The 26,773-nt window shown below is 43.7% G+C and overlaps 2 protein-coding genes across 2 annotated transcripts in view; one reads left to right on the top strand and one right to left on the bottom strand.

Annotated features, from left to right (window-relative positions):
- parp4 (poly (ADP-ribose) polymerase family, member 4) overlaps positions 1-12,011 on the top strand; it is a 106,416-nt gene extending 94,405 nt beyond the window's left edge. Inside the window, 2 exon segments of the mRNA XM_052081954.1 lie at positions 7,275-7,401; positions 11,203-12,011. Of these exon segments, the coding sequence (XP_051937914.1) occupies positions 7,275-7,401; positions 11,203-11,422 (347 nt within the window). The 3' untranslated portion in view covers positions 11,423-12,011.
- LOC127612052 (uncharacterized protein K02A2.6-like) lies at positions 785-6,945 on the bottom strand. The gene is made up of 2 exons (XM_052083017.1): positions 4,064-6,945; positions 785-2,621 (listed from the first exon to the last, which is right to left on the bottom strand). Exons 1-2 carry the CDS (start codon positions 4,830-4,832, stop codon positions 1,522-1,524), a joined length of 1,869 nt encoding a protein of 622 aa, XP_051938977.1. The 5' UTR covers positions 4,833-6,945; the 3' UTR covers positions 785-1,521.
- Positions 12,012-26,773: the final 14,762 nt, after the last annotated feature.

Raw genomic sequence — 26,773 nt, 5'->3', positions numbered from 1 at the left:
AGGAGAAAGAGGATCAACCCCTCAAAGCTGAGGCACTTGGTTTTTCTTCATGCCAATCTTCGCTAAAGACAAGCTAAAATCTTTACCTGGATGCTGCTTTTTTTCTTTTTGTTTTACAAATTTTAATTTATAATTTGTTGTGTGGTATTCAAAGCTTACTTATGTTGTTTTACTGGAAATAGTTAAAAGCTTATAAATATACACATTAGAGATTGGAACTTTTTGACGACCTTGTTTTGAGATGGGTCTTTGTACTTTGTTTTTATTTTTGTAGCACTCCATGTTGAGTATGTTCAGAAGAATATAAATAAAGCCATATAAATAATAAATATTTGATATAATGTCTATTTTTTGCATTAGTAATTCATTTTACACATAATATTACGTTATTTTTGGTATTAAATTAATTTAAGCAACAAAAAAACTGAGGAGCCATTTGGGAGCCGAAAGAGCCGGCTCTTTTTAGGGAGCCGATCCAAAAGAGCCGGCTCCCTAAAAGGAGCCGGAATTCCCATCACTACACCATGTGACAAAACAAAAGACAAAAACAAAAAAAACACAAGGCTCTTAAAGAGCACTTGCCGACAGCTGCCTACTCAGGCGCCATCTTGGTAAAAAAATAAATAATGCAGAGCGGAATGCAACTGAAAGAGAAATTTTATTTACAGTTGATCCCTGCTATTTGCGGGAGATAAGGACCAGGCCGGCCTGTGAAGAATGAAAATCTGCACATAAATGACAGCCATTGAAATGCATTGGGGGTGGGGGGTATTTTATGTGCTACAAGTCAATGTCCTCTGTGACTTATCACTCGATTACCTGTCTGGTGAAGGTCGAAGTGAAGCGGACCACCCCTGCTAAAATCTGAGAGAATACATCCGGACTTAATGAAATGGCATTGCATGCTGACACGGGGAGATTGAACGGATTCTTGTGTTTCCCCGCAGTTTTCCCCTGACTCTTGCGTAGGGCAGAACTGGGTACACCTACACTAACAGTCACTATTCTTTCTCACCTTGGTGCAGGCCCAGGTCTTGGGCTCTCCTCGGCCATGCTAACATCTGATGTGGCCTCAAGGTTTTGCCACGAGTCTGTTTCCAAATTTTCCTCCTCCTCAGAACCAGTGTCAGAAACATTATCATTATCATCTGGCTCTTAGGAAACTTCCTCTTCCGCAAGTGGTTCATTGAATTCTTCAACCAATACGAACTCGATATCATCCGCCTCATCTTCTAATGGTGGAGCTGGGATAGGTTGTTTTTCAGGTGATTGGCAAGGACTTCTCTGTTCCGGCGCTGGTCCCACACATGGACGGAGGTTGGACCTATGCACCCTCTTTGTCAGTCCCCCATCCAGGGTCTCTACTGTGTAGGTGGTTCCTTGTACATCCACAACCTTGTACATGGTCGAGGCCCATGCATCCTGTATCTTATTTCTTCCGAGAGGCCTGAAACGTAGTACACGAGTTCACCCACATCAACAGGTGGACAGTAGACTTTCTCCTGTTGCTGGGCCATTCTCTCAGCTGCTCTCAGTCATCTCTCTTGCCCGGGCATGTGCATCTCTGGGTCGTTCCTGGTGTACGGCAAGCCAGTCGACTGTATCATCTTTGACTTGTTGCTCTTGGCCCAGTAAGGCATCCACTGGAAGGTGAGGATGGACGCCAAACAACAAGTAATGGGGTGAATGTCCCGTTGTTGAGTGTGGAGTCACATTGTATGCATAGACCAATTCGGACAGGCGTTCCGGCCAACTGCGTTTCTTTTCAGGGGGAAGCGTACGCAGAAGATCATGTAGGGTTCGGTTGAACTTTTCACACTGTGGGTTGCCTTGGGGGTGATAGGGTGTGGTTCGGGTCTTCTTAACTCCATAGAGCTTGCACAACTCAGCCACGACAGCACTTTCAAAATTCTGGCCTTGGTCTGAGTGCAGGTGTTCTGGCACACCATACTTGAGAAACCACTCTCTCAGGATGACTTTTGCAGGAGTATCTGCCTTTTGATCTCGAACAGCAATTGCCTGACTGAACTTCGTGAATACATCCGTTATCACGAGAAGACTTTCACGCCCATCTGTTGCACGTTCCAGTGTCGTGAAATCCACAGGAACGACCTCAAGTGGCCGAGTCGCCAAAAATTGAGTTTGAGGGGCCCGAATCTTTGGTTGTGGCATTTTGGTCAAAACACATCTCTGGCACTTCTTTATCCACTGCTCAACTTCTTCATGCATGCCTCCCCAGAAACACCTTTGCCGCAGCAGACCTAATGTTCGCTCTATACCCTGATGTCCCATCTGGTCATGGACGCTTCTGAGAACTTTGTCTTTGAGACAGGCAGGTAGTAACAACTGGTAGCATTCTCCTAGGTGAACATCGTTAATCACTCGGTACAAGAGTCCATCTCTTTCTCTGAGACGGGGCCACTGTTTTAGCAGAGCACGCACTGGCTTTGAAAGGCCCCTTCTTTCTTGATAAGATGGTTTTCTCTGATGGTTCCAAAAGTCTCGCACCACTTTGAGAGTTGGGTTGGCAGCCTGAAATCCTTGAAGTACTTCCTTGGAATATCCCGGCAGTGTGGGGGTATTATCTTGAACAGTTTCATCATTTACTGTCTCATTGGCCTCTGACGCTTGCAGCTGTCTGATCATATGGGTCTCAACTCCTGCCAAAACCCTCTCTGGTTCTAAAACCGTCCCTGTCCTCAGGGAGCTACAAATTGCTACACTACCATCAAACTCTGCATCTTCACTGGTCGGTTCTGGCTCATTCACTGGTCGACGAGAAAGGGCATCAGCTACAGTATTACATCTGCCAAGACGATACTTTACATCAAAATCAAATATTGCTAACTGAGCCACCCAGTGCTGTTGAGTTGCTCCTAAGTCAGCAGTCTGAAGGTGACACAGAGGGTTATTATCTGTGAGGACTGTAAACTTGAACCCGAGCAGATAACTCCTAAACTTTTCAGTCACTGCCCACTTCAGTGCTAGGAGTTCAAGCTTCATGCTGCTATAGTTCTGATCATTTTTCTCAGCACCCCTAAGTCTACGACTAGCAAAAGCTATCACCTTCTTCTGACCCGCTTGTTTTTGATAAAGGACTGCACCCAAACCTAAATTGTCGGCATCTGTCTCGATGAAAGACAGTGAAAGACAGTATGAAAGGTGAATTAAGTCTGCATAACCTAGTTTGGGTGCACTTGTGAGCCATTTTTTTAACGCTTCAAAAGCCTGTTGACACTGAGGTGTCCAAGCGGACCTGAACAACTGGCTAGCCCTGGCCCGACTATTTTCTGCTGCACAGGTGCTAACAACGTCATGAAGCGGTCCGGCGATCTTAGAGAAGCCTTCCACAAATCTCCTATAATAACTACAAAAGCCTAAGAAAGACCTGAGTTCCTTTACTGTAGTAGGAATAGGCCACTGTTTCACTGCACTTATTTTATCCGGGTCTGTTTTTATGCCTTCCGCAGACAGCTGGTGACCCAGAAACTTCACCTCCGTTTTTAGGAAGTGACATTTCTCAATCTTTACCTTGAGGCCTGTGTCCCTCAATCGCTTCAGAACTGTCTCTAGTCTCACGAGGTGGTCATGGAAGATTGGTGAGAAGACCAGTAGGTCATCCAAATAGACCAGTACGATCTGAAACGCCAAGTCACTCATTGTAGTCTGCATTGGTCGCTGAAAAGTGGCGTGCGCATTACACAACCCAAAAGGCATTCTAAGGTACTCATAAAGACCAAAAGGTGTGGTAAATGCCGTTTTGTGTTTATCCTTCTCATGTACTGCCACCTGATGGTACCCACTGGCGAGATCAAGTGTGGAAAGGAACTTGGCGCCACTTAGAGCATCCAGGCTTTCATCGATACGGGTAGTGGAAAAGCATCCCGCCTCGTTTTCGAGTTGAGCCTCCTATAATCAACGCAAAGTCTCAAACTGCCATCTGATTTTCGGACCAAGACGACTGGTGAAGCATAGGAACTTGAACTCTCTTGAATAACACCTTTCCTCAACAACTCTGATAGATGTTCTTTGACTTCCTGATACTGATTAGGTGGGATGCGACGGTATGCTTGGTTGACTGGGATTTCATCAACCACGGGGATTTCGTGTTTAACCCTGTCAGTAAATCCCAAGTCCTTGTCTTGTAGAGCAAACACATCCGCATACTTTGTCAGGAGCCCCCTAAACTCTGCCTGTTGGGTCGTTGTACCGCCTACGTCCAACCGGTCTAGTAAGCCCTGTACGTCACAATTTGACTTTGGAACACTTTTCCGACTAATTGTGACTTCCTTGTGGTTGGACGAAATCTGTTGAAAATTTACTTCTAAGGGATCGCCTTCCCTACACTTACACTGACTTAGAATACCTAGCCGTGTTCTTGGAGCTAACCAGATGTCCTCTGGAGACAAGTTGACGACTTGGACTGGGAAAACATTGCTGTAGGAAGGGACTACTGTTGGTACAACAATCAATCCTCTTGGTAATTGGCTATTTCCAGGTTCAAGCAGCATGCTTACAGCATCATTGGACGATATCTTTAGGCCCCGTGCATAGACTGTTGCGACGGAAAAAGACGGTCCTCTAACTTTGCTTGTTCCTATGACACGAGCAGCTGAAACCTTCTCTACCAACTCTGTTTCTTGCACGCGCGGAAAGGCCTCTTTCCAGGCAAAATCCAATTCACCACCCAAAGTGGTGTCGAACTGTGACAATGCCAATTGTTGACATCGCTTGGTAATGTTCATTCCAATAATTCCCTGAAAAGATTTGCCAGCCTCATCTGTGCTATCTTGGATAACTAGGAATCCACACTTAGGGATCCTGACCCCCATTGCCTGCACGTCCAACTCAACATAACCTAAATAGGGTAGAGGCAAGTTATTTGCTGCGGTTAGTTTAAGCCATTTAGCAGTACAGTGCGTATCTTCATCTCCGACAGTTTCTGAAAAAACTTTCTGTGAGGGTGCTTACATTGCTTCCAGAGTCAAGTATGTATCACAAGGGGACTCCACCAATCTGTATGTCTACTTCAGGGCACTTGCCTACAGCCCTCTCTATAAAACGTTCTCTCGTCAACAAATTACCTGAACCTTCCCTCCGACTCCTCACTGCCCGGCTCACAACAGTGGAGGATTCCTGTTTCCCTGGACTGGCGGGCTGGGCATAGTCGGATGTTGATATGGGGGTTTGCGTGTCACCCGGCATTGCCTAGCAATATGTCCAACACCTTCACATCGCAGACAAATTGGTTGGCCGTCACTCATATACTTGGGTTGAACCTTAGGTCTGCTATTGGTCATGGTGAGTCCACGGATGGCATTTGTCAATTCACTAATAGCCTTTCCCTGTTGGGCAATTATTTTAACTACTTCCTGCAGGGTCACGGATAAGTCAGTTTGGACTTCAGTGGTCATGTCTCTCTTCTCTAAAGTCCTATCCTGGTGGTCACTAACCAGGTTTCTGTTCTTTGCAACACTAGTGTGAGGTGGTTGGTCTTCAAGGGCCCACATCATTGCCTCCTTTCTCACATCGAATAGACTATTTTCCGGTCTCTCTCTGAGCAGCCTACGCAGTTCACGCCTCAAGGTGGAGTCTCGCACTCCCTCCACGAACTGGTCTCTATGAGCTATCTGAGCATCAGATACCACATTAGGCGACTGTTGGAGGGCTGAATTGAGCAGTTGGGAGAGAGCATGTGAAAATTCGCACAATTCTTCTCCATCAAATTGTCTGCGAGCATAAAAAGCATGTCGGAGTTGCGGTACCGTACGTTTTTCTCGAAAGGCTTCACGCAAACAAGAAAACACATCACTGGGCGTCTTAGGTTGCCCTCGCATGCACAGTTTAACCTCCTCTAGGGCTGAACTTTTTAACAGTAAAATAATGAAGTCTATTTAGTCGTCCTCCTGTAGACCTCTCGTTCTTATTGCCCGTTCTACTTCCTCTATAAACTCATCAACAGTGTCAACATCTTTCCCAATCTCACCAGAAAAAGGTTTAATATGTTTTTCCCTTGGGATGTAAACAATTGATCTGGGCTGAACATTACCCAAATTTGCAAGGCTTGACATGATAGCCTCGTGTTTTAGACTGAGTTCGCTAATTTGCGACTGTAACGCGGTCACGCAGTTACCTTCATCACCCAAATGTAAGGAACTTGGGTCATCCTCGCTGTAGGTCCCTGCCAGGATAGCAGCTGCTTGCGCGTCGTCCTCTGACATTTTCAGGTCTCCGTTGCAATGTATTTAACACAGCAGAGCGCAACAGTCGCAAAAAGGCAATCCGTTTCTCTTCTGGCAGCTTTGAAGACTCCCTCGCGTTCAGTGATGCGTGTCGATGCGAGGCTGTTCCACATTCAGCCACACGAACCACAGGCTATACACGAAGGCCTTACGCCATCGACACTCCACACTATGGCATCAGAACTGCTTCACTTCTCACCACTACTGTTGTCTATTATACTTAAAACTCACACTATCCACTACAATCTCAGAACTTAATAGGGAATCCCACTTCTGACACCAAAATTGTGTAGCCGAGTCTCTGGAAGGACTGGGTGGACACAAAATATTTTTTATGTGGGCTTTATTCCTGACTGAACAATGAGAAATTGTACAGCTTTAAGATGAAAGTCTGAGATGTTAACTGAATTTTAAAAGAGTTCGAAAAGGGATCTAAGAGATCAAAGAAAATCATTTAACAGATTAAAGACAATTACGCCACAATTGACAACAGCAGTGGCTTGCTTAATAGCGAAACAGAAATAAAAATACATTATTTCCAAGCCACAATACTTCTTAGTGCAGAACAAATAATCATTACAACCCAATGTTTTGAGATGCAGCAACACTTACTCGATATGTTCCGGTGTGTTGGGTGTGTACAAAGCACGTGGACAAACATAAATGATCTCCCCTCTAAAGAACAGATAACACAGTTCATATAATTTCAGTCAAAAAAAAAATATTTACATCTTATAACATTGCGAACACTTACGCAATGTTATATATATATATAACTATATATTTTTCAATTTCTCAGCCAATTCATCTGTAATCTGTATTTTTCTCTGCCAAAAATCGGGAGCAGGCTCAAAAAATCCATGTCCTATTAAAATGGTATGATAAATAGTAGGCTAACTTACGCAGAAGACATCAACGTTTTTTGATTGGTGGTTTAGGTACATCCATAATCCATAATGTTTAGTGAGACTTCAATATTATCTCCCTTTTCGTGACCTCATGCTTTTTTTTCCACTTGTCGTGCGTGTGTAGGTGCAACGGCCCGTACTGACATTCTGAGGCTTCTGGCGACTCTTCTGGTCCTGCAGCTGATGCGCTTGGAGAAGCTCCCAGAAGGTGTATTGCTGCGCACGCTCTTCTGTCTAGAGGATACTGACAGGTGACACTCAATTCAATTCAATTTCAACTCAATTGTATTTATAGAGCACTTTCGAACAGAAATCGCTGCATACAAAGTGCTGTACATGGAGCAAATTAACATACTGTATACAATAAACAGTAAAACAAATCGGTAACAAAGACGGTAGAAAGCACCGAACAGTAAAACCAAGAACAAATCTAAGTCATGCTGAGTCGAATGCCAAAGAATATAAGTGAGTTACGTCTATTCCGTAACGACCCTCTGGGGTTACCCGATAGACGAGAGAGAGAGAGAATGTTCAATCACTGACCCACTTTGAGAGAGAATATTTTCTTCCCTTTACAATCATTGTCAAGTCAACTATATTTATAGAGCACTTTCAAACAGCCATCGCTGCATACAAAGTGCTGTACATGGAGCAATTTAACATCTATATATATATTGCGCGTCGTCCCGCACGCGGTCTGTCCTTCCGTCCGTCCCTTTTCAAAACGTACCTACTTCACCGCGCCGCTGTGCGCCGCCACTGCGCCGCTCAGGCAGTGGCTCACTACGATCGCGCGGGCATCTTAGCGAAAAAATGTTGTCTACCCACAAGCATTGCAATGAAATTGTTAGTTATTTAGTAGAGCTAAACATCTCTTTATTTTCGCGATAAGCAATGAAGATGAACAAAAAGTTGAACCAAGCAACAACACTTTTGTGGGCCGAAGGCCCACCTTACCAGCCTTCCGCAGGAACTAGCTGATGAGCCGCCCGTAGGAGTTATGTGCTCCCTCTTACGAGTACCAGTCAAGAGGCGGGCAGCGGCATTCTGGACCAGCTGAAGGCGCTTAATGGAGGACTGGCTGACTCCAAAGTAAAGGGAATTGCAGAATCCTTTGAAGGCAGCTTTTTATTTTCCCCCGTCTGCACCTCCGAACGAACGAACGAGAACACACCTCCTTCCCGGAAACACAAAACACTTCCTGGTTTCCTTAACCAATCAGATAATATCAACATAAACATGTTTAAGCAATTATTAAACGGAATATAACCTAGGTAACTGTAACACAAAAGAATATAATGCCAAATATAAAATAATTCATAATTTAACATAAGCTTACATTCCTCCTCCTCCCACCAGAGAAATGTCCTCATTTCTACTTTGATCACTTCATATAGAATCCAGGTTACAACAAATGAACAACATTGCACAGGGGGGTAAAAAAAATAACTAAATAGATAAAGGGGCATCAGGAACATACAATCATTTCAGAACAAAGTCTTTGAAACAAGACGGAAGCTTAACATCACGGCGGCCTCGGCGTGTAAAGGAACTGGAACTCAAGCCCAGGGCTGCAGGCAGAGCTGTCGACATTTGGTCCACAACAGATCTTGTGGAATGATGAGGTTGCAGACACTGTCTTCATGGTTTGCTCTCTGACGTGGAGCAGGATTGCGTCGAGCATCGCATGGCACAAACTTCTTGCACCACTCACGAATATCTCGAGACATGAATGGCCAGTAGCACAGTACCTGAGTGCGCTGCAGAAGCTTCTCTGCTGACAAATGGCCTGCCACAGGATTACCATGGAGCAGCTTGAAGACATCTTCCTGTACTCTTATGTATGATAACCTGGTAGACAGCTGACTTGGATTTCGGGTTATGGATTTTCCAACAGAGTAGCTCTTGGTGAAAGGTGAGCCTTCTGTATTCATGCCAGAGTGACTCCCACGTGATCATCACATATTAAAAGTTCAGATTTTCAATCGGAACATTCCCTCAACTCAATGAACAGGCTGGACATTTCCACACGGGTGCTTCACTTCACCCAATCACACTACCAGCCTCCTGCACAACTTCCTGATGAGCAGATCATTTGCAAACTGGTATCATCAGTCACTGTGCGTGGTCACGTGACTCAGTGAAACTTAAGTAGAAATGAACACAATATCAGTTCTAAGATCAGGACAAAATGAAATGAAGTATTCGTCGTTCGGACAAGAGATGTTTAACATTCAAGCTGTTTCTTTCTGTAGCTTTGATTTATTTATTTATTTATTCATTCGTGAGATTCAAGACCTACTCTACGTGTGTCCATTGCGTTTCTGGTATGGAGCTGAAAGATTTTTATAAAACAATCAAATTGCGATTTTTTTTTCCCCCCTCAAAATTGCGATTGAATTTTCAGTAATTCTTCCAAGGTGCTTTATTTTTGTATTTTTCAACAAACAAGAAATTAATATTTATCATAACAAACAATATCATTCTGCATTGTAGGATATTATGATAAAGCTTATGGAGCATGAAGCATTAATATAAAAGGGAGTTTGTCGACTACAATTACAGGTCTAAACCTACTAAATACTTTATGTCTATATGTCTAGTCGAGGAAGCTTTCACTGCAGAAATTGTTGTTTTGCCACTCATAAACAGATTGTGTAAACAAATTTTAAAACTTCCTCCCTATCACCTTATGAAACATGATACGTAAAGGTGGACTGCACTTCTTCATCACTCAACTTATCACAGAGCAATAAATAATTAAATCATAAATGTACGAGGCCCTATGGTGCACCTAATTTGGGTGCGCGGGCGCCCGAATTTCACAATGCCACATCTGAGAAAAGCCAGAGGTTGCACTTGTGCCATCTGCCTGCCAAGGTACCATCGCTCAAAGGACATGCATATTATGTTTTCAGCCAATCATAGATTGTCAAGGGTGAGAACCTCTGATTGGCCGCAGTCCAGATATTACAGTAATCCCTCGTTTATCGCGGTTAATGGGGACCAAAACCACCCGCGATAAATGAAAATCCGTGAAGTAGCGACCAATTAACATACACATAAAAATAAAAAAAATGCCCCACGTGGGCCTTTGCGCTTGAACAGAGTGCACTAACACACACACACACACACACACACACACACACACACACACACGATTAGTCAATTAAGTATGGTTAGACAATTAAGGATGGAAGAGACCTGCTTGTTTTTATAAACCTCCTCTCTCTCAGCCACACATGCACACACACACACACACAGACGCACACTCGCAGCATCGTAAACAACACTTAGACACTGATCAAAGATCAAAGGGTAACCCACAAAATAAGACAGAAGGAAGATGCACAGCCAATCAACATGGCTTTACATCTTCTCAGCAACCCCCCACCCCTGCCCCACATGTGTACTTTATATGTTGCTCTATGTGACTCACTGTTGTTTTGCTGACTTTCACTGCTTCTCGCGGACTTTTTGGGGACTTCAAAAAAAAAAAGTTTTTTTTTTTAATGAATGTTTGAAAAGATCTGCGATGCACCGAAATCGCGATAAACGAACCGCGAAATAGCGAGGGATCACTGTATTCTCTTTTAAGATTTTTAAACTTTATTAAGCACTTAAAATGACTGGCTCTCTCAAGCAGCTAAACACTTAGAGTTGCTGCTCTCTTACTTGCCATGTAGCAAACAGCACAAGCACAGACGGGCAAACAAACAGCGTGGTGAAATAAAAACCATGTGGGACAATATCATTGCAGTCTGTGGGACTCAACACATGCGGCTTCCAATAGCGACCACAAAGGAGCAACAAGGAAGCATCTGTGTGCATCAGTGGTTGTTTTGACATGATTCAACGAATCGTAATCATATTGCCTTTTTGGCAGTGAAGAAGCTTCAAGTCATGATAAATGATGAGCTAACCTGGAGCGCACTTACAAAGCGCTTGATCTACACCATGTCATGCTGAAAGTGCTTTACGGAGTACAACGTGGAGTACAGGATGTCATTTTCTCCAATTGTCTTTTTTGGTCATTGTTTGGTGCAAACCAGGCCGGCCCGCTGGTGGAAGGTGAGGAAGGCGGTCAGCTGGGTTCGCTGGGCAGACCGCCAGTACCCTTGCATCTGCAGCCGGCTTGAGTTCGGTTTTACGTGGGAGTCGGCCACCCGCCAACTGCTGGGCTACGACAGCTTCCCTGAATTCTCGCCTCTCGCCGGCCTGGAGCTGAGGAGGATTACGTCGGCCGCTCCTGTCTCCATGGTCGTCCACTGATCACAGCATATTAAAACACACTTTTTAAAAGTATTTCGCACCTATTCTCAAGTTTGCTTGCTTCAAGCTGTTTGTCACCCCTGGCTGAGGTTTACTGTAAAAATGATCTGTAGAATCAAAGAGAATTACACAGTATATTTAAACACCGAAATGTTCAACAGATTGGACACATAATTTCCTCTACCATAATATTTTTCCCATTTTATTATCTGGCGTGAGGTTTTGCTGGTTGGATGTGTGATGTTCGTTTTCCTATAATTTCCTTGCACAAAATATTATGAGGCTGCAATGATATTTAATGGAGCAATATGTTGGTAAAAATGTTGATTTTGAACTGAAAATGGGCAATTTAAATATTATCAAGAATTATTAGGGAATCGTTTGAGGATTAATGCTGATTTCACTGCTTTTTTTTGTTCATCACATTTGGATATTCATGATTTAGATTTTAGATGATTAATATCTCTCTTCAGAGATAGTTAAATAGGACCAATACAGACGAATGTTGAAGAATAATCAATAAAACAAAAACCTTGACTCGCTCGTGGTTGTATGACACCCTCTACTAGTAATTGTAGGCAAAAGACAAGCCTTTTTCTTTGTGATAATTGTTTTGAAAGTTGCCTAATTGAGACAACAGCACTTTTTCTCTACAATGGTTCATAATGCAAATATTCACATTTTGTATTCAATTTACCGAAGAGGAATCCTTATTTTGTGTTTCATTCTATCGTGGTGCAATGTAGCTTTTTGCGCCGTTTCACCACACTTCCTATTTTACACACATCAGGGTTGCGGTTGCTTCGCTTTATAGTTCTAAGACAAAACACAGACAAATACCGCTTCCTCTACAACCTTTTTTGCATTAAATTATATTATTATTATTATTTATTAATATTAAATTTAGCCTTCTTTTACGTAGTAGGCTCCTCTTCTGTCTCCTGCCTGGGCCGTTGCCCCTTCCCAAAGACGTTTGGTTTTTACTCATTTTGCTCGCTCCTGGGTTTCAGTTTAGCATTAACCTACCACGTGACCGAGAAGCGTGCCTTCCCCGCATCAAGAGTAACATAATGTAGACGGATGTAACAGAGAATACAGTATTTTTTCTAAATATAACATCTTTCCGATTCTGAAATAAATAAAACGGAAGTAACGTAATTTCTTTTATTCTTTCAGTTGTATTTAACTTTTCACAATACATTTGCTCTTAACCATTTAAAAATCGACTCGAAACAGGATTGTTACCAGGCTCCTGCACAGCTTCCTGATGAGCAGATCATTTGAACCAATTGCGTTGGAGGAGGAGGACATCTAAAAACAGGCTGGATAAGGAAGGGCTCCTGAGGGCCGGACTTGACCCCCTTTATATGTTGAAATGGTCAGTCAAGTGTGACAACTTACGTGAAGTGCTAGTTAGCTGCAAGGTTTAATTGAGAAACCGCGGCAGCACGATCGGGCTTACACCGCTGCAGTCGGGCCAGCCTCCACATGCTAAATTGAATTCAAGCCAGCCGCCACAGTGATTGTTAATTATGGTAATCAGCCTCCAGCGAGTGGTGTTGGCTGCCTTCAAATTTAAAGATATCCAAGTAATGCATGAACATCGGTGGTTTGAATTTAAAATCAGGTAAGAAAAGAACTTGTTTGTGCTTGTTCCCGAGCAATACTGAACCATATTTTGAAAGCAACGCATTGTTAACGTCTTCCAAGGTTCACGGCAAAACACTCATGTACATTTAGAACAAAAGCACACACTGTATGACATGCCGAAATACAAAGAAGAGCTCTCCCCCTTGCCCCTTCATTGCCACACATGTGAACAGTGGTGCGTTCTGGTAACCCAAGGCCGAATGATGCCGCTCGGCAAGACATGAGAATCGCCTTTGCTTGACATGGTTGCCTGAGCTCTTCAACATTAATGGGCCTGTGATCTGTCTTACTTCCGACAGGATTCGCCCATCGAGATCACAAACACTATTGACCTTTTCAGAATCTTCGACCAGACAATCTAATTCAGGGGTGACCAAACTTTTTGGACCGAAGATCTACTTTTCGATCAACTAACCTACCCTTATCGGCGCACGCGCACGCACGCGCACGCACGCGCACGCACGCGCACGCACGCACGCACGCACGCACACACACACACACACACACACACACACACACACACACACACACACACACACAAATGTCATGATGAGAAACAGCCTGAAACTGAGGCATGCGATGCACTTTTGTAGCCTGTTAACTATCGTAGCTCACACGTACCGTTTTAAAGTGCTTCCCTGGGCCCTCCTAGATTCCTATTCTTTGGCCTTGCCCTCGATGAATTGTACACGAAGCAAACTCTGAATGAAAATAATGACGATAAAAGATAGAGCGCAACAGCTCTGATCACAAGCTGCAATTGCAGACTGCTCAGCGCTAACAACCTCCGGTGACGCAATCCCGCACCACCGTAAATTCAAGATTTATCTGCTTTATTTTATTTTTTTTAATATTTTTATGTGAAAATGAGACTGATAGGATGATTAGGGCGCAGCGTACATTAACAACAAAAAATATATTACTAACATGTACAAAAACACTAATGGTTGTTTGTTTTTTTTCTCCTTGACACTCCTCGGATCTACTTGGGACCTGTCTTAGATCTACCGGTAGATCAGGATCCACGTAATGGGCACCCTGATTCTAATTCATTTGTCAAATTGGGGTCGATGAAACAATCATCTGCCCCAGAGTCCACCTGAGCTCAAATAGGGAGACCCTGAACCTATCAAAAATGTCTCCCTCCAGTTTCAGCCTCTTGTGGCCTCTGTGCAAGATCGACTCAGCTTTACCATAATTCCAGCGGTCAGTGCCGGTGTCTGACTCATAGTTGCCCACATGAGTGGATGGGCGTCACAGCCATGGAGGTTGATTGAGATTGCAGACAAGGTAGGCAATCTGTCGCTGATTATCACATTGGCTTTCATATTTTGGAAGGTCAAACAAGGTCTGCGTCAGGTGCTGGGGAACCAGAGCACCTTGATGACAAATGGGCTACTGGAACAAAGCGGAGATGGGCAGGATGCGATAATATGGCTCTGTTGGACTACTACTCAAGCAACCCTAGTCAGAGGGGTTACATGCTAAATGGTTACTTCGAAACCCAGTCACGGTTGACCACGAAACAACTAGTAGCTCAGTGTTCCAACATCCACAAACGGCAACTGTTGTCACAACTTGAGATTGATGAGGTACAACGCAGGTTCCATGGTGGAGGGCCCCAGGCTGCCAGATCAGAGGAGGTCATACCAGGGATTGGGAGGCAAGCCCCAATGAATGCATGCACATATATAGATGTGACGGGGGTCACAACTATGATGGTCTCGAGCTCCACGTCGCTGCCGCTTCAAGAATACCAGACCCTAGGATGTGGCTTTTCCCTTTTTTTTTATTGTCTGCAACACAGTATGGCAAGATAGGTGAAGTCACGGGGCTTTTCAGTCTAGAAAATAACCTGTGACTTCCCTGGTAGCTCTGCCTGAACGAAACATCATCCATAAGAAACTGAATGCACAACAAAATAAAATATACAACATAGGTGATCGTATATTAACTACTTACAAAGAAAAGGAAAAAAACACTTTCGCTGGTATCTACGTGATGCCGCTGAACGCATCACACGCAGCAGAACGGCTGCACAATGCACAGTAATGGCGGCCGCGACGAACCGCGCGGGTACACGCCAGCCACACTAATAGTCAAATGAAAAACAACACGAAAAACTATATACAGTACAATCAAAAGGAAAGAAGCATTACCTGCAACACAGTATGGCAAGATAGGTGAAGTCACGGGGTTTTTCAGTCTAGAAAATAACTGCTCAAAAAAAAAAACACCTGTTAACTCAATGGATAAAAACTTTCATTCGACAAAGCTTAAATGAAATGACACAAAAAGCAATGTGGACTCGGAACAAATCCGGGAATTAAATACACAGCGCCGTAGAAAAAGGGAAAACAAAGTGAAATATTGTAATTAAACTAGAAATGAATCCGGACCGTTAATGAAACCTGACTTACCCTGTGACCTCCCTGGTTGCTCTGCCTGAACTACGGCGGGAAGCTGGTGCCATACCGTGCCCTGTTGCGTCACTTCCGTCATAATTTAATAAACGCAATATATCACTCCGTTACACATATATATATATTAGAGCTGTCGGTTTAGCGCGTTTTTATTGGCATTCATTTAAATGAATTTTAACGGGATTAAAAATTTTCTCGCGAGATTAATGCGGCACACGTCACAAGCGGATGTTATGTTGCTCTATAAAAACACCAGAAACAAAACAACAAGAGCGCTGCAGAAGTCCACGCCCATGTCTGTTTTGCCAGCCACGGCAGCGCGAGAAACGGAAAACGGATACTTAAAGAGTTTATGAATGGAAAGTTTACTTTTAAAAGGTTGCCATATTGCTCCACTGACAAGACCAAAGTTATCTGTTCTTCTCTCTCTCTGTATCATACAGGTATACAATGTATGCCACTGACGCGATTGTTACTTGTTTGGAACTATTTTTTGTGGAAGGTTACAGCGTTCCGTGTCCATATAAATACAGCGGGTGGAGCTTCTCTGTGTTCGTCTGACAGTGACAGTGCGCTACAGTGGTAGCGACGTAGCGAAAGTAAAATGTCTCCAGTGTTGTCATCGAACCAAGTGTAGTCATTCGAAATGAGGTCTACACAAAACCGTAGAGAGAGACTTCCGCGCAAGAAGGACCAACACAATCAACATAGCCTGACTATGTTAGGGGGATTGAACCCCCCGCCCCCTTTCAGAATGGTTTGCCCCTGCAGCACGGGGGAAGTGAGTGTGCTTGTTTGTAAGACCGGCAGTTTCGAATACAGCGGCACATAATGAACACTGGTGTCCGGTGTCTCGTTATTCTTCAACAAACATACAGAAACAGACTGCCGTGTTGAAAGCAAACTTGAGAAAAATTAAGTATGCAACCATGGTTTAAATCCACTATAGGCTGAGTACTAGTGTACCTTAGATGTGCACTTTATAATGTTATATTGCTCTTTTGATTTCATAAAAAAAAGCTGTTAAAGCAGCTGTTGTATGACAAAATATTTTTTTCATCGTTATAGATGGACAGTAATATTGTGTGAGAGATTATGTGTGAATAACTGCACCAAGTGAAAAATGTTCGTGTAAAATTGAAAATTGAAACTGTTATTTCAGTAAATATTTGCATTTGGCACATAGAAAACTGATTCCTGATTCCATGTTGATGAGAGCATTAACATGGGTGGAAAATGGGACAAAAATGTAAAAGGAAATATAGAAACGCTAAAAAATGTGTGAGTAATCACGATTAATTTTTTAGTTCATTTGAGTTAATTATGACAGTTGCATTTTTAATTAGATTAAATATTTTAATCGTTTGACAGCTCTTTTATATATATATATATATATATATATATATATATATATATATTTATATATAGTTTGGCGAGTTTTCATAGCTCAGCTTAAGATTTGGAGCTAGGCTGGGCGAAGATCCAACATTTTCAGGTGTCAGCCAGAACACAGGAAAGTGCTATCATACCAATTTGACAAATTTGGATGAGATGGAAATCCCACAATTAGAGTGGTTTTAACCACAATGTGACAAGTGGATTTTAAGTGTGCTGTCATCTTTTTGTTCATGAAACTCTTTCTGGTACAACTATGAGGTATAGTATTGTATATTATGAAAAAGAACTGTCACCTACAACAGTGTTTTTCAAACTCTGTTTGGTGTGCCACTGCATATTATCAGGTGTGCCATGGGAAATGTTGTATGCCTGTGTGGTCTATCACCTGGCAGAGTAATCGTGTAGCATTCTTCCTTACTGGCAGGTAGCAGCAGCAGCAGCTAGCTAATGGCCTTATGCTTCGAGACAAGCGAAGTTTCCGGCATGAGGGAATACAACGAAAGCTATCTTTCGTTTAGATTTACTTTTACCAGAGATGCAACGGCACCGACTCCGTTGTGCTTGGTAATTGGTGAAACAGCGCTATTGTCCCAAGTAAGCTTAAACTCCATCTCCAAACAAAATACCCTTCACTTCGAAACAACAATGTGGAGTATTTTGTTCGCCTGCGTAAATATACGGAGAGACAAGCAGCGTGCATGAGAAAAACCACAAAGATGAATGAGAGAGCCTTGACAGCAAGTTACCTTGTTGCTGAACATGTGGCTAAATCAAAAAAGTGGCAGCAATTAATAGTTCCCGGCTGCAAAGGCATAAATGAAATGTTCGGACCCGAAGCAGCCAAAGAAATAGCCTGACTGTTGTAAAAACTAAAAACATTGAAAGAAGGAGAGCTGTGGATGAAGAGCTTTGTGTGTCTTTCATCGACTGCTTCCAGGATATCAGATCTGTGTTCATCCAAACCATTCATCACACTCAGTGAGAACTGACCATCAACAACATCAAGCAGCATACTGAGAGTTATTCACCACCCGACGATAAAAACTCTGAACCTACTGAAGCAGGAAATTCACATACCAAAAAACATGGACTTCGAACCCTTTGATGACCCTTCCAACCCTTTGATGACTTCCAACCCTACTGACCACAAGACATTTGACCCTGAGAACAACTTGGACCTGGACAATAAGTTTTTCAAGACCGACCAACCGCGAGAGAGCCAGCAACGACCGACCGTGAGGGAGCCAGTAATGACTGCGAGGAAGCCAGCGACGACTGCAGGGAAGCCAGCGACCGCGAGGAAGCCGGGAGACAACCAGCCTGCGACCACCGCGAGGGAGCCAGCGACCACCGCAAGGGAGCCAGAGACGACCGAGAGGAAACCAGCAACGACTGCAGGGGAGCCAGTGACCGCGAGGGAGCCGAGAGACAGCGAGCCTGAGGCAGCCGGGAGACAACCAGCCAGCGCGCGTGGGAGAGCCGGGAGACAGCCAGCCGGACGGCGTGAGGGAGTCGGCGACGACCGCGAGTGAGCCATCGACGACCGCGTGGGAGCCGGAAATTCACATCCCAAAAACATGGACTTCCAACCCTTTGAAGATATTGACTGTAAGCCATTTGATCCCGGGAACAATTTGGACCCAGACAATAACTTCTTCAAGAACAAACAAAGGGTAACAAACTCTGACTAGTACCTGGATGAACAATTCAACACTAATAGAAAATTGGAAAATGCTCTTTCAGTAATACACTTAAACAGTAGAAGTCTCGATAAAAACTTCACAAAAATCAAAGTATAGCTGACTAAATTCAATAAATGTAAAATAATTGCCATATCAGAAACTTAGCTTGATGAAGATAAAACAACTGAAATGGAAATAGAAGGTTATGAAATGTTTGCAACTAATAGAGAAAACAAAAAAGGAGGGGGGGTTGCAATATATGTAGACAAAGCACTTAAATGCAGTAAAATCGAGAGATTGACAAACACAATAGAAAACCTAATGGAATGTCTAACCATTGAAATACATAATAAAAAGGCATCAAATATCATCATAAGTTGCATCTATAGGACACCAGGATCATGTATTGACACATTCAATAAAAAACTAAAAGATATGCTCAGTTACTACAACGATAAGAAAACACGAATAATATGTGGTGACTTTAACATTGACTTATTAAACCCAAATGGACACAAAAAACAATTGACTTAATAAATACTATGTACAGCAACAGCTTTTTCCCAGTAATCCTGAAACCTAGCAGAATAACAGTTGACACGGCCACATTAATAGATAACATATTTATTAGAGCTGTCAAACGATTAAAATATTTAATCTAATTAAAAATGCAACTGTCATAATTAACTCAAATGAACAAAAAAATTAATCGTGATTACTCACACATTTTTTCATCGTTTCTGAATTTCCTTTTACATTTTTTTGTTCTATTTTTCCGGAGTAAATGCTAGTTTGCGAGGCAGCACCGATATAAAATGGGACGTGTGAATTCTACAAGAGTGAAGTCGCTATGCGTGATAAGAGTTGATTACATCCGGGTCGAATGCGTTGCTTTCATGCTCTGTTGTACTTCCGTCATCTTTCCTTTTGTAGGTGACTGGACTGTCTCTGAGTTGTTTGTGTAGTTTGTTCCTTTGTTGTGTGTTCACAAACTCCCCCCATAGAATTCCCCATTGAATTTATTTTGCTATTTCCTTTCTTGATTTTCTGTTTGGCGCATTATGTTTGCTTTTCTGACTGTCATTGAAGTCACAGTTACGTTTTTGGGGGTGGTCGTTGAATGCCTCTCGAGCAGAAGGCACAGAGATGAGAAGGAGAAGGACGTGTCTGTAGTTGCTTGAGTTAAGCAAATTAATAAAGTGTATGTATTACAAAAACAACACGACATCCACTACAACAGCTTGTTATCGCTTCTCGCCCATCTCCGCTTTGTTCTAGTGGCCCATTTTTCATCAAGATGCTCTGGTTCCCCAGCACCTGACGCAACCTTGTTTGGCCGGGCGACGTCTGAGCCAGCATGTCATTCGTTTTATTATTCTCATCATTGTATGAGATAGGCATTAGCGTGAAGGGTCTGACCCACAGGACCCAAGGACCCACACTGGATGGTGTTATGTGCTCATTTTTGCCCCAAGCGGGATTCGAACTCCCATCTCCCAAACCAGTGCCCACATTAATAGATAACATATATATTAGAGCTGTCCAACGATTAAAATATTTAATCTAATTAAAAATGCAACTGTCATAATTAACTCGTATGAACTAAAAAATTAATCGTGATTACTCATACATTTTTTATCGTTTCTGAATTTCCTTTTACATTTTTTGTCCTATTTTTCCCCATTTTAATGCTCTCATCAACTTGGAATCATGAATCAATTTTCTATGTGCTAAATGCAAATATTTACTGAAATAACCATTTCAATTTTCAATTTTACATTAACATTTTTCACTTGGAGCAGTTGTTCACACATAATCTCTCACACAATATTACTGTCCATCAACAACAGTGAAAAAAAATATTTTGTCACACAAGAGCTGCTTTAACAGCTTTTTTAATTAAATCAAAACAGAGCAATATAACATTATAAAGTGCTCATCTAAGGTAAACGAGTACTCAGCCTATAGTGGATTTAAACCATGGTTGCATACTTCGTTTTTCTCAAGTTTGCTGTGAACACAGCAGTCTGTTTCTGGGGAATGTTGTTGATGGGAAATATGGAAAATTCTTAACCAAGTAATCAGAAATAGTCCTAAAAAATTGATTATCCTGAGTATTTTATTAAAGGCAAAAATACTATTTTGGAAAAAACTGCAGAAATAGCAACTGAATTTAATGAGTATTTTGTCAACATCGGTAGTAACCTGGCAAAACAAATTCCTGATCCAACAAACGTGTTTGAAATAGATACGTAGAAAAAAATCTCCTCCACGATGTTCCTTACTGCTGTAAAACAAGAAGTATCAAATATTATAAAAACGTTGACAAATAAAAAGTCAACTGATTGCTTTAATATTGATCTGACAATAATAAAGCAGATTATAGAATATGTAGTGCTACCTTTCACCCGAATATGCAACCTATCATTCAAAGCTGGTATCTTTCCATCAAAAATGAAAATTGCTAAAGTTATTCCAATCTATAAAAGTCGAGAAAGACATCTGTTTACAAATTATAGACCAATATCACTACTACCAAAATTTTCAAAAAATTAGAAAAACTATTTTCTCGCAGACTTGATAGCTTTATACAAAAGCATGCGCTGTTAAGCGAGAATCAATATGGCTTCAGGGAAAAACGGACCACCTCAATGGCAGTTATGGAGTTTGTGTCACGTTGTGCCCGAAGCGATGGAATTATTGCTTCGTGCACAACAAAATAACTGAAAGGTGAATCCCCGAAATAGCAGACACAAAAGAGATTTTGTCAGAGAACAAAAGGAGTCTTTAATGACGAATGCAAAATACCAGACAGGGAGAATAACAATAAAACGCTGGTCAAAATAAGGACCAGGGATAGAATAAAGGGAACAACAGAAAACGCTTGCGGAAAACAAATGGCAAGGAAGGTCTGATTAGACGATTATATAAATTTTGTACGTAATAGGAATAATGGCGCGTAATCACAGCCACAAAGCTAAGAGGCAACAAGTAATCCAAATAGTAATTTTAGCGAGAGAATATTGGCGCGGCGTGGAATTCTCCGGCAGTGAGTAGACTGCCAGAGCCTTCAAATAAAGGCTGAGCAATTACTGCCAAATGGGTGACAGGTGTGTAAACGGCGGGCAGAAAGCTCGCCCCCTGCTGGCAAACACGGGACGTGACAGTTATCCATCCATCCATCCATCCATCCATCCATCTTCTACCGCTTATCCGGGGCCGGGTCGCGGGGGCAACAGCTTTAGCAGGGAAGCCCAGACTTCCCTCTCCCTAGCTACTTCTTCCAGCTCTCCCCGGGGGATCCCGAGGCGTTCCCAGGCCAGCTGGGTGACATAGTCTCTCCAGCGTGTCCTGGGTCTTCCTCGGGGTCTCCTCCCGGTGGGACATGCCCGGAACACCTCACCAGGGAGGCGTTCAGGAGGCATCCGAATCAGATGCCCAAGCCACCTCATCTGGCTCCTCTCGATGTGGAGGAGAAGCGGCTCGACTCGGAGCCCCTCCCGGATGACCGAGCTTCTCACCTTATCTCTAAGGGAGAGCCCGGACACCCTGCGGAGAAAACTCATTTCGGCCGCTTGTATCCGGGATCTCGTTCTTTCGGTCACGACCCATAGCTCGTGACCATAGATGAGGGTTGGAACGTAGATCGACTTCACCACGACAGACCGATACAACGTCCGCATCACAGCAGACGCTGCACCGATCCGCCTGTCGATCTCTCGCTCCCTCCTGCCCTCACTCGTGAACAAGACCCCAAGATACTTAAACTCCTCCACTTGGGGCAAGATCTCCCCCCCGACCTGGAGGGGGCACTCCACCCTTTTCCGACTGAGGACCATGGTTTCAGATTTGGAGGTGCTGATTTTCATCCCAACCGCTTCACACTCGGCTGCGAAACGCTCCAGTGAGAGTTGGAGAGCCCTGTTTGAAGGAGCCAACAGCACCACATCATCTGCAAAAAGCAGGGATGCAATACTGAGGCCACCAAAACGGACCCCCTCAACGCTTCGGCTGCGCCTAGAGATTCTGTCCATGAAGGTTATGAACAGAATCGGTGACAAAGGGCAGCCTTGGCGGAGTCCTGCCCTCACTGAAACGATTCCGACTTACTGCCGGCAGTGCGGACCAAACTCTGACATCGGTGGTATAGTGACCGAACAGCCCGTATCAGGGGGTTCGGTACTCCATACCCACGAAGCACCCCCCGCAGAACTCCCCGAGGGACACGGTCAAACGCCTTCTCCAAGTCCACAAAACACATGTAGACTGGTTGGGCGAATTCCCACATACCCTCGAGAACCCTGCTAAGGGTGTAGAGCTGGTCCACTGTTCCACGGCCGGGACGAAAACCACACTGCTCCTCCTCAATCTGAGGCTCGACTTCCTGACGGACCCTCCTCTCCAGCACCCCTGAATAGACCTTACCAGGGAGGCTGAGGAGTGTGATCCCTCTGTAGTTGGAACACACCCTCCGATCCCCCTTTTTAAAAAGAGGGACTACCACCCCGGTCTGCCAATCCAGAGGCACTCTCCCCGTTGACCACGCGATGTTGCAGAGGCGTGTCAACCAGGACAGCCCCACAACATCCAGAACCTTGAGGAACTCTGGGCGGATCTCATCCACCCCTGGGGCCTTGCCACCGAGGAGCTTTTTAACCACATCGGTGACTTCAACCACAGAGATAGGAGAGCCCACCTCAGAGTCCCCAGGCTCTGCTTCCTCCAAGGAAGGCATGTTGGTGGAGTTGAGGAGGTCTTCGAAGTACTCTGCCCACCGGTTCACAACGTCCCGAGTCGAAGTCAGCAGCGCCCCATCCCCACTGTACACAGTGTTCGTGGTGCACTGCTTCCCCCTCCTGAGACGTCGGATGGTGGACCAGAATTTCCTCGAAGCCGTCCGGAAGTCGGCTTCCATGGCCTCACCGAACTCTTCCCATGCTCGGGTTTTTGCCTCGGCGACCACCGAAGCTGCGTTCCGCTTGGCCAGTCGGTACCCGTCAGCTGCCTCTGGGGTCCCACAGGCCATAAAGGCTCGATAAGACTCCTTCTTCAGCTTGACGGCATCCCTTACTGCTGGTGTCCACCAGCGAGTACGAGGGTTGCCGCCACGACAGGCACCAACCACCTTACGGCCACAACTCAGATTGGCCGCCTCAACAATAGAGGCACGGAACATGGTCCACTCGGACTCAATGTCCCCCGTCTCCCCCGGAACATGGGAAAAGCACTGTCGGAGGTGGGAGTTGAAACTCCTTCTGACAGGGGATTCCGCCAGACGCTCCCAACAAACCCTCACAATACGTTTGGGTCTGCCAGGACGGACCGGCATCTTCCCCCACCATCGGAGCCTACTCACCACCAGGTGGTGATCAGTTGACAGCTCCGCCCCTCTCTTTCACCCGAGTGTCCAGAACATGCGGCCGTAAATCCGATGACACGACCACAAGGGCGATCATCGAACTACGGCCTAGGGTGTCCTGGTGCCAAGTGCACACGTGGACACCCTTATGTTTGAACAAGGTGTTCGTTATGGACAGTCCGTGACGAGCACAGACGTCCAATAACAAAACACCACTCGAGTTCTGATCGGGGGGGGCTGAGCTGCTGTTTGGTGCATATGCACAAACAACAGTCAGGACCCGTCCCCCCACCCGCAGGCGGACGGATGCAACCCTCTCGTCCACCGGTGTGAACCCCAATGTACAGGCACTGAGCCGGGGGGCAATAAGTATGCCCACACCTGCTCTGCGCCTCTCACCGTGAGCAACTCCAGAGTGAAAGAGAGTCCAACCCCTCTCGAGAGGACTGGTACCAGAACCTAGGCTGTGTGTGGAGGCAAGTCCGACTATATCCAGTCGGAACTTCTCTGCCTCACACACCAGTTCGGGCTCCTTCCCTGCCAGAGAGGTGACATTCCATGTCCCAAGAGCTAGCTTCTGCAGCCGAGGATCGGACCACCAGGGTCCCCGCCTTTGGCTGCCGCCCAGCTCGCATTGCACCCGACCCCTTTGACCCCTCCCACGGGTGGTGAGACCATGAGAAGGGGGACCCACGTTGCCTCTTCGGGCTGAGCCCGGCCGGGCCCCATGGGTGTAGGCCCGGCCACCAGGCGCTCGCCAACGAGCCCCACCTCCAGGCCTGGCTCCAGAGGGGGGCCCCGGTGACCCGCGTCCGGGCAAGGGAAACACGTGACAGTTAGTGGGGGTTATTTATGGGGTTTTCCTAGATCTAAAAAAAGCTTTTGACACAATAGATCACAGTATATTATTGAAAAAACTAGAAAGATATGGCATTAGAGGTGTAGCTTACAAGTGGATAACAAGTTATTTAGAAAACGGATATCAATACGTGCAACTCAACAATAAAAAAAAACGAATGAACTGGAAATCACTCACGGAGTTCCTCAGGGGTCAGTGCTTGGTCCAAAACTATTCATCTTATATATAAATGATATCTGCAAGGTCTCAAAACTATGTAAATGTATCCTATTTGCTGATGATACAACCTTCTACTGTTCTGGTAAAAATCTGAAACAGCTCCTGACAACCATAGAAAACGAATTAAACAAATTAAAAAACTGGTTCGACAGAAATAAATTGTCACTTAACCTGAAAAAATCGAAGTTAATTGTTTTTGGCACAAGACCAATCAAACACCAGGCTAAAATTATGGTAAACTCAATTGAGATAGAAAGAGTGTATGAAACCAAGTTTCTCGGATTAGTAATAGACTCAAAACTATGTTGGAAGCCATATATCGATAACGTAAAAAGAAAAATAGCCAAAACCGTAGGAATCCTCTACAAAACCAAGGAAGTGCTAAATAAGAGATCTTTGTACACATTATACACTTCATTATTATTACTATATATGACCTACTGTGTGGAAACATGGGGAAATGCCTGCAAAACAAACACACTCCCTATTCTCAAACTACAAAAAAAAGCAATTCGAATTATTAATAGATCAAAATATATGGATCCTACAAATCCACTATTTATCAAATTAAATACGATGAAATTTTATCACCTGGTTGACTTTAAAATCGCCCAATTAATGTACAAAGCACACAATAACCTGCTCTGCCAAAACATTCTGAGGTTTTTCGAAATTCGAGAAAGCAGCTGTGAAATAAGGGGTACCAACTTATTCAAAAAACTCAAAACAAGAACAAACATCAAGCAAAGAAGTGTATCTAGCAAAGGTGTTAATCTGTGGAATAATCTCGAAACGGACCTGAAAATGCGCAAATCGCTTGCTGAGTTCAAAAACAACAACAACAAAAATGTACAAACAACCTACATCAATCAGAGTTAAAATGATAAATTCTAAACATTAAATATAATGATAAATCAGAACTAAGTTGATAAATAGAGAAAGGTATTGAAATATCCATTATGAATACATGAGAACATTGACACAAGAGTGCCAGGGTGTGGATGTATATAATCCCGATACAAACCAAAAGTTGTAAAAATATCACGGTTAAGGGTAAAGTATGAGCCTTAATGGAGACTTCTTTCTTCTTACTTTTTTCTTTTCTGATTGATATAAAAATTATTTAGTAGATATAAACACATAACGGGGTAGGACTAGATAATTTTTTTACTTCTTCTACTCCCTTGAACATAATAACTGTGTTGAATGAAGACTGATTTCTTTCTTTTTACTTTTTTATCTTCCTTATTTTCTGTCAAATTATGACTGTATATGTTTTATGTTCAATAAACAAAATTAACTAAAAAAAAATCATTTTTGCAGAGGATGTCTCGAACGATATGTCCAGTGAGTAGCAATCCTTCAACTCACTGACATGTTAGTGTTAATCAAATTGAACTGAAATTTATATAATTGCTGCTTACCTTAATATCCATTGGGGGACATGTCTCTCTTGAATTATGCCCAATATTATTAACATTGTAATAGTTGTTGGTCAGTGGGTTGGATGTTCACCAAGTATCAATCATGTGACAGCCAGCCTGACCATACTATGATGTAATCCCGATGAGGTCATCGAAGGCTGAATAACTGAAGTCATAAAGGCTTATGTTAAGTCAATGAAGGCACCATGTGTATTCATTGAAGGCTGTGTTTTGGGTTTTAAAAGCTCACACCCAATCATGAAGGCTTATGTTTACAAACCACCATCCACACACAAAATTGTCATCCACACACAAAATTGTCAAGGTTGTCGCCATG

Source organism: Hippocampus zosterae, chromosome 12 (assembly GCF_025434085.1).
Source record: "Hippocampus zosterae strain Florida chromosome 12, ASM2543408v3, whole genome shotgun sequence".
Classification (NCBI taxonomy): domain Eukaryota; kingdom Metazoa; phylum Chordata; class Actinopteri; order Syngnathiformes; family Syngnathidae; genus Hippocampus; species Hippocampus zosterae.
This window is presented reverse-complemented; position numbering and strand designations above follow the sequence as displayed.

Excerpts from the sequence above, each read along its gene's own strand:
- LOC127612052 (XM_052083017.1), bottom strand. The coding sequence starts at position 4,832 with ATGGGGGTCAGGATCCCTAAGTGTGGATTCCTAGTTATCCAAGATAGC. Across the intron at positions 2,622-4,063 it reads CCCAGTCAACCAAGCATACC|AGGCCAATGAGACAGTAAAT; the intron begins GTCGCATCCCAC and ends TGCAAGCGTCAG.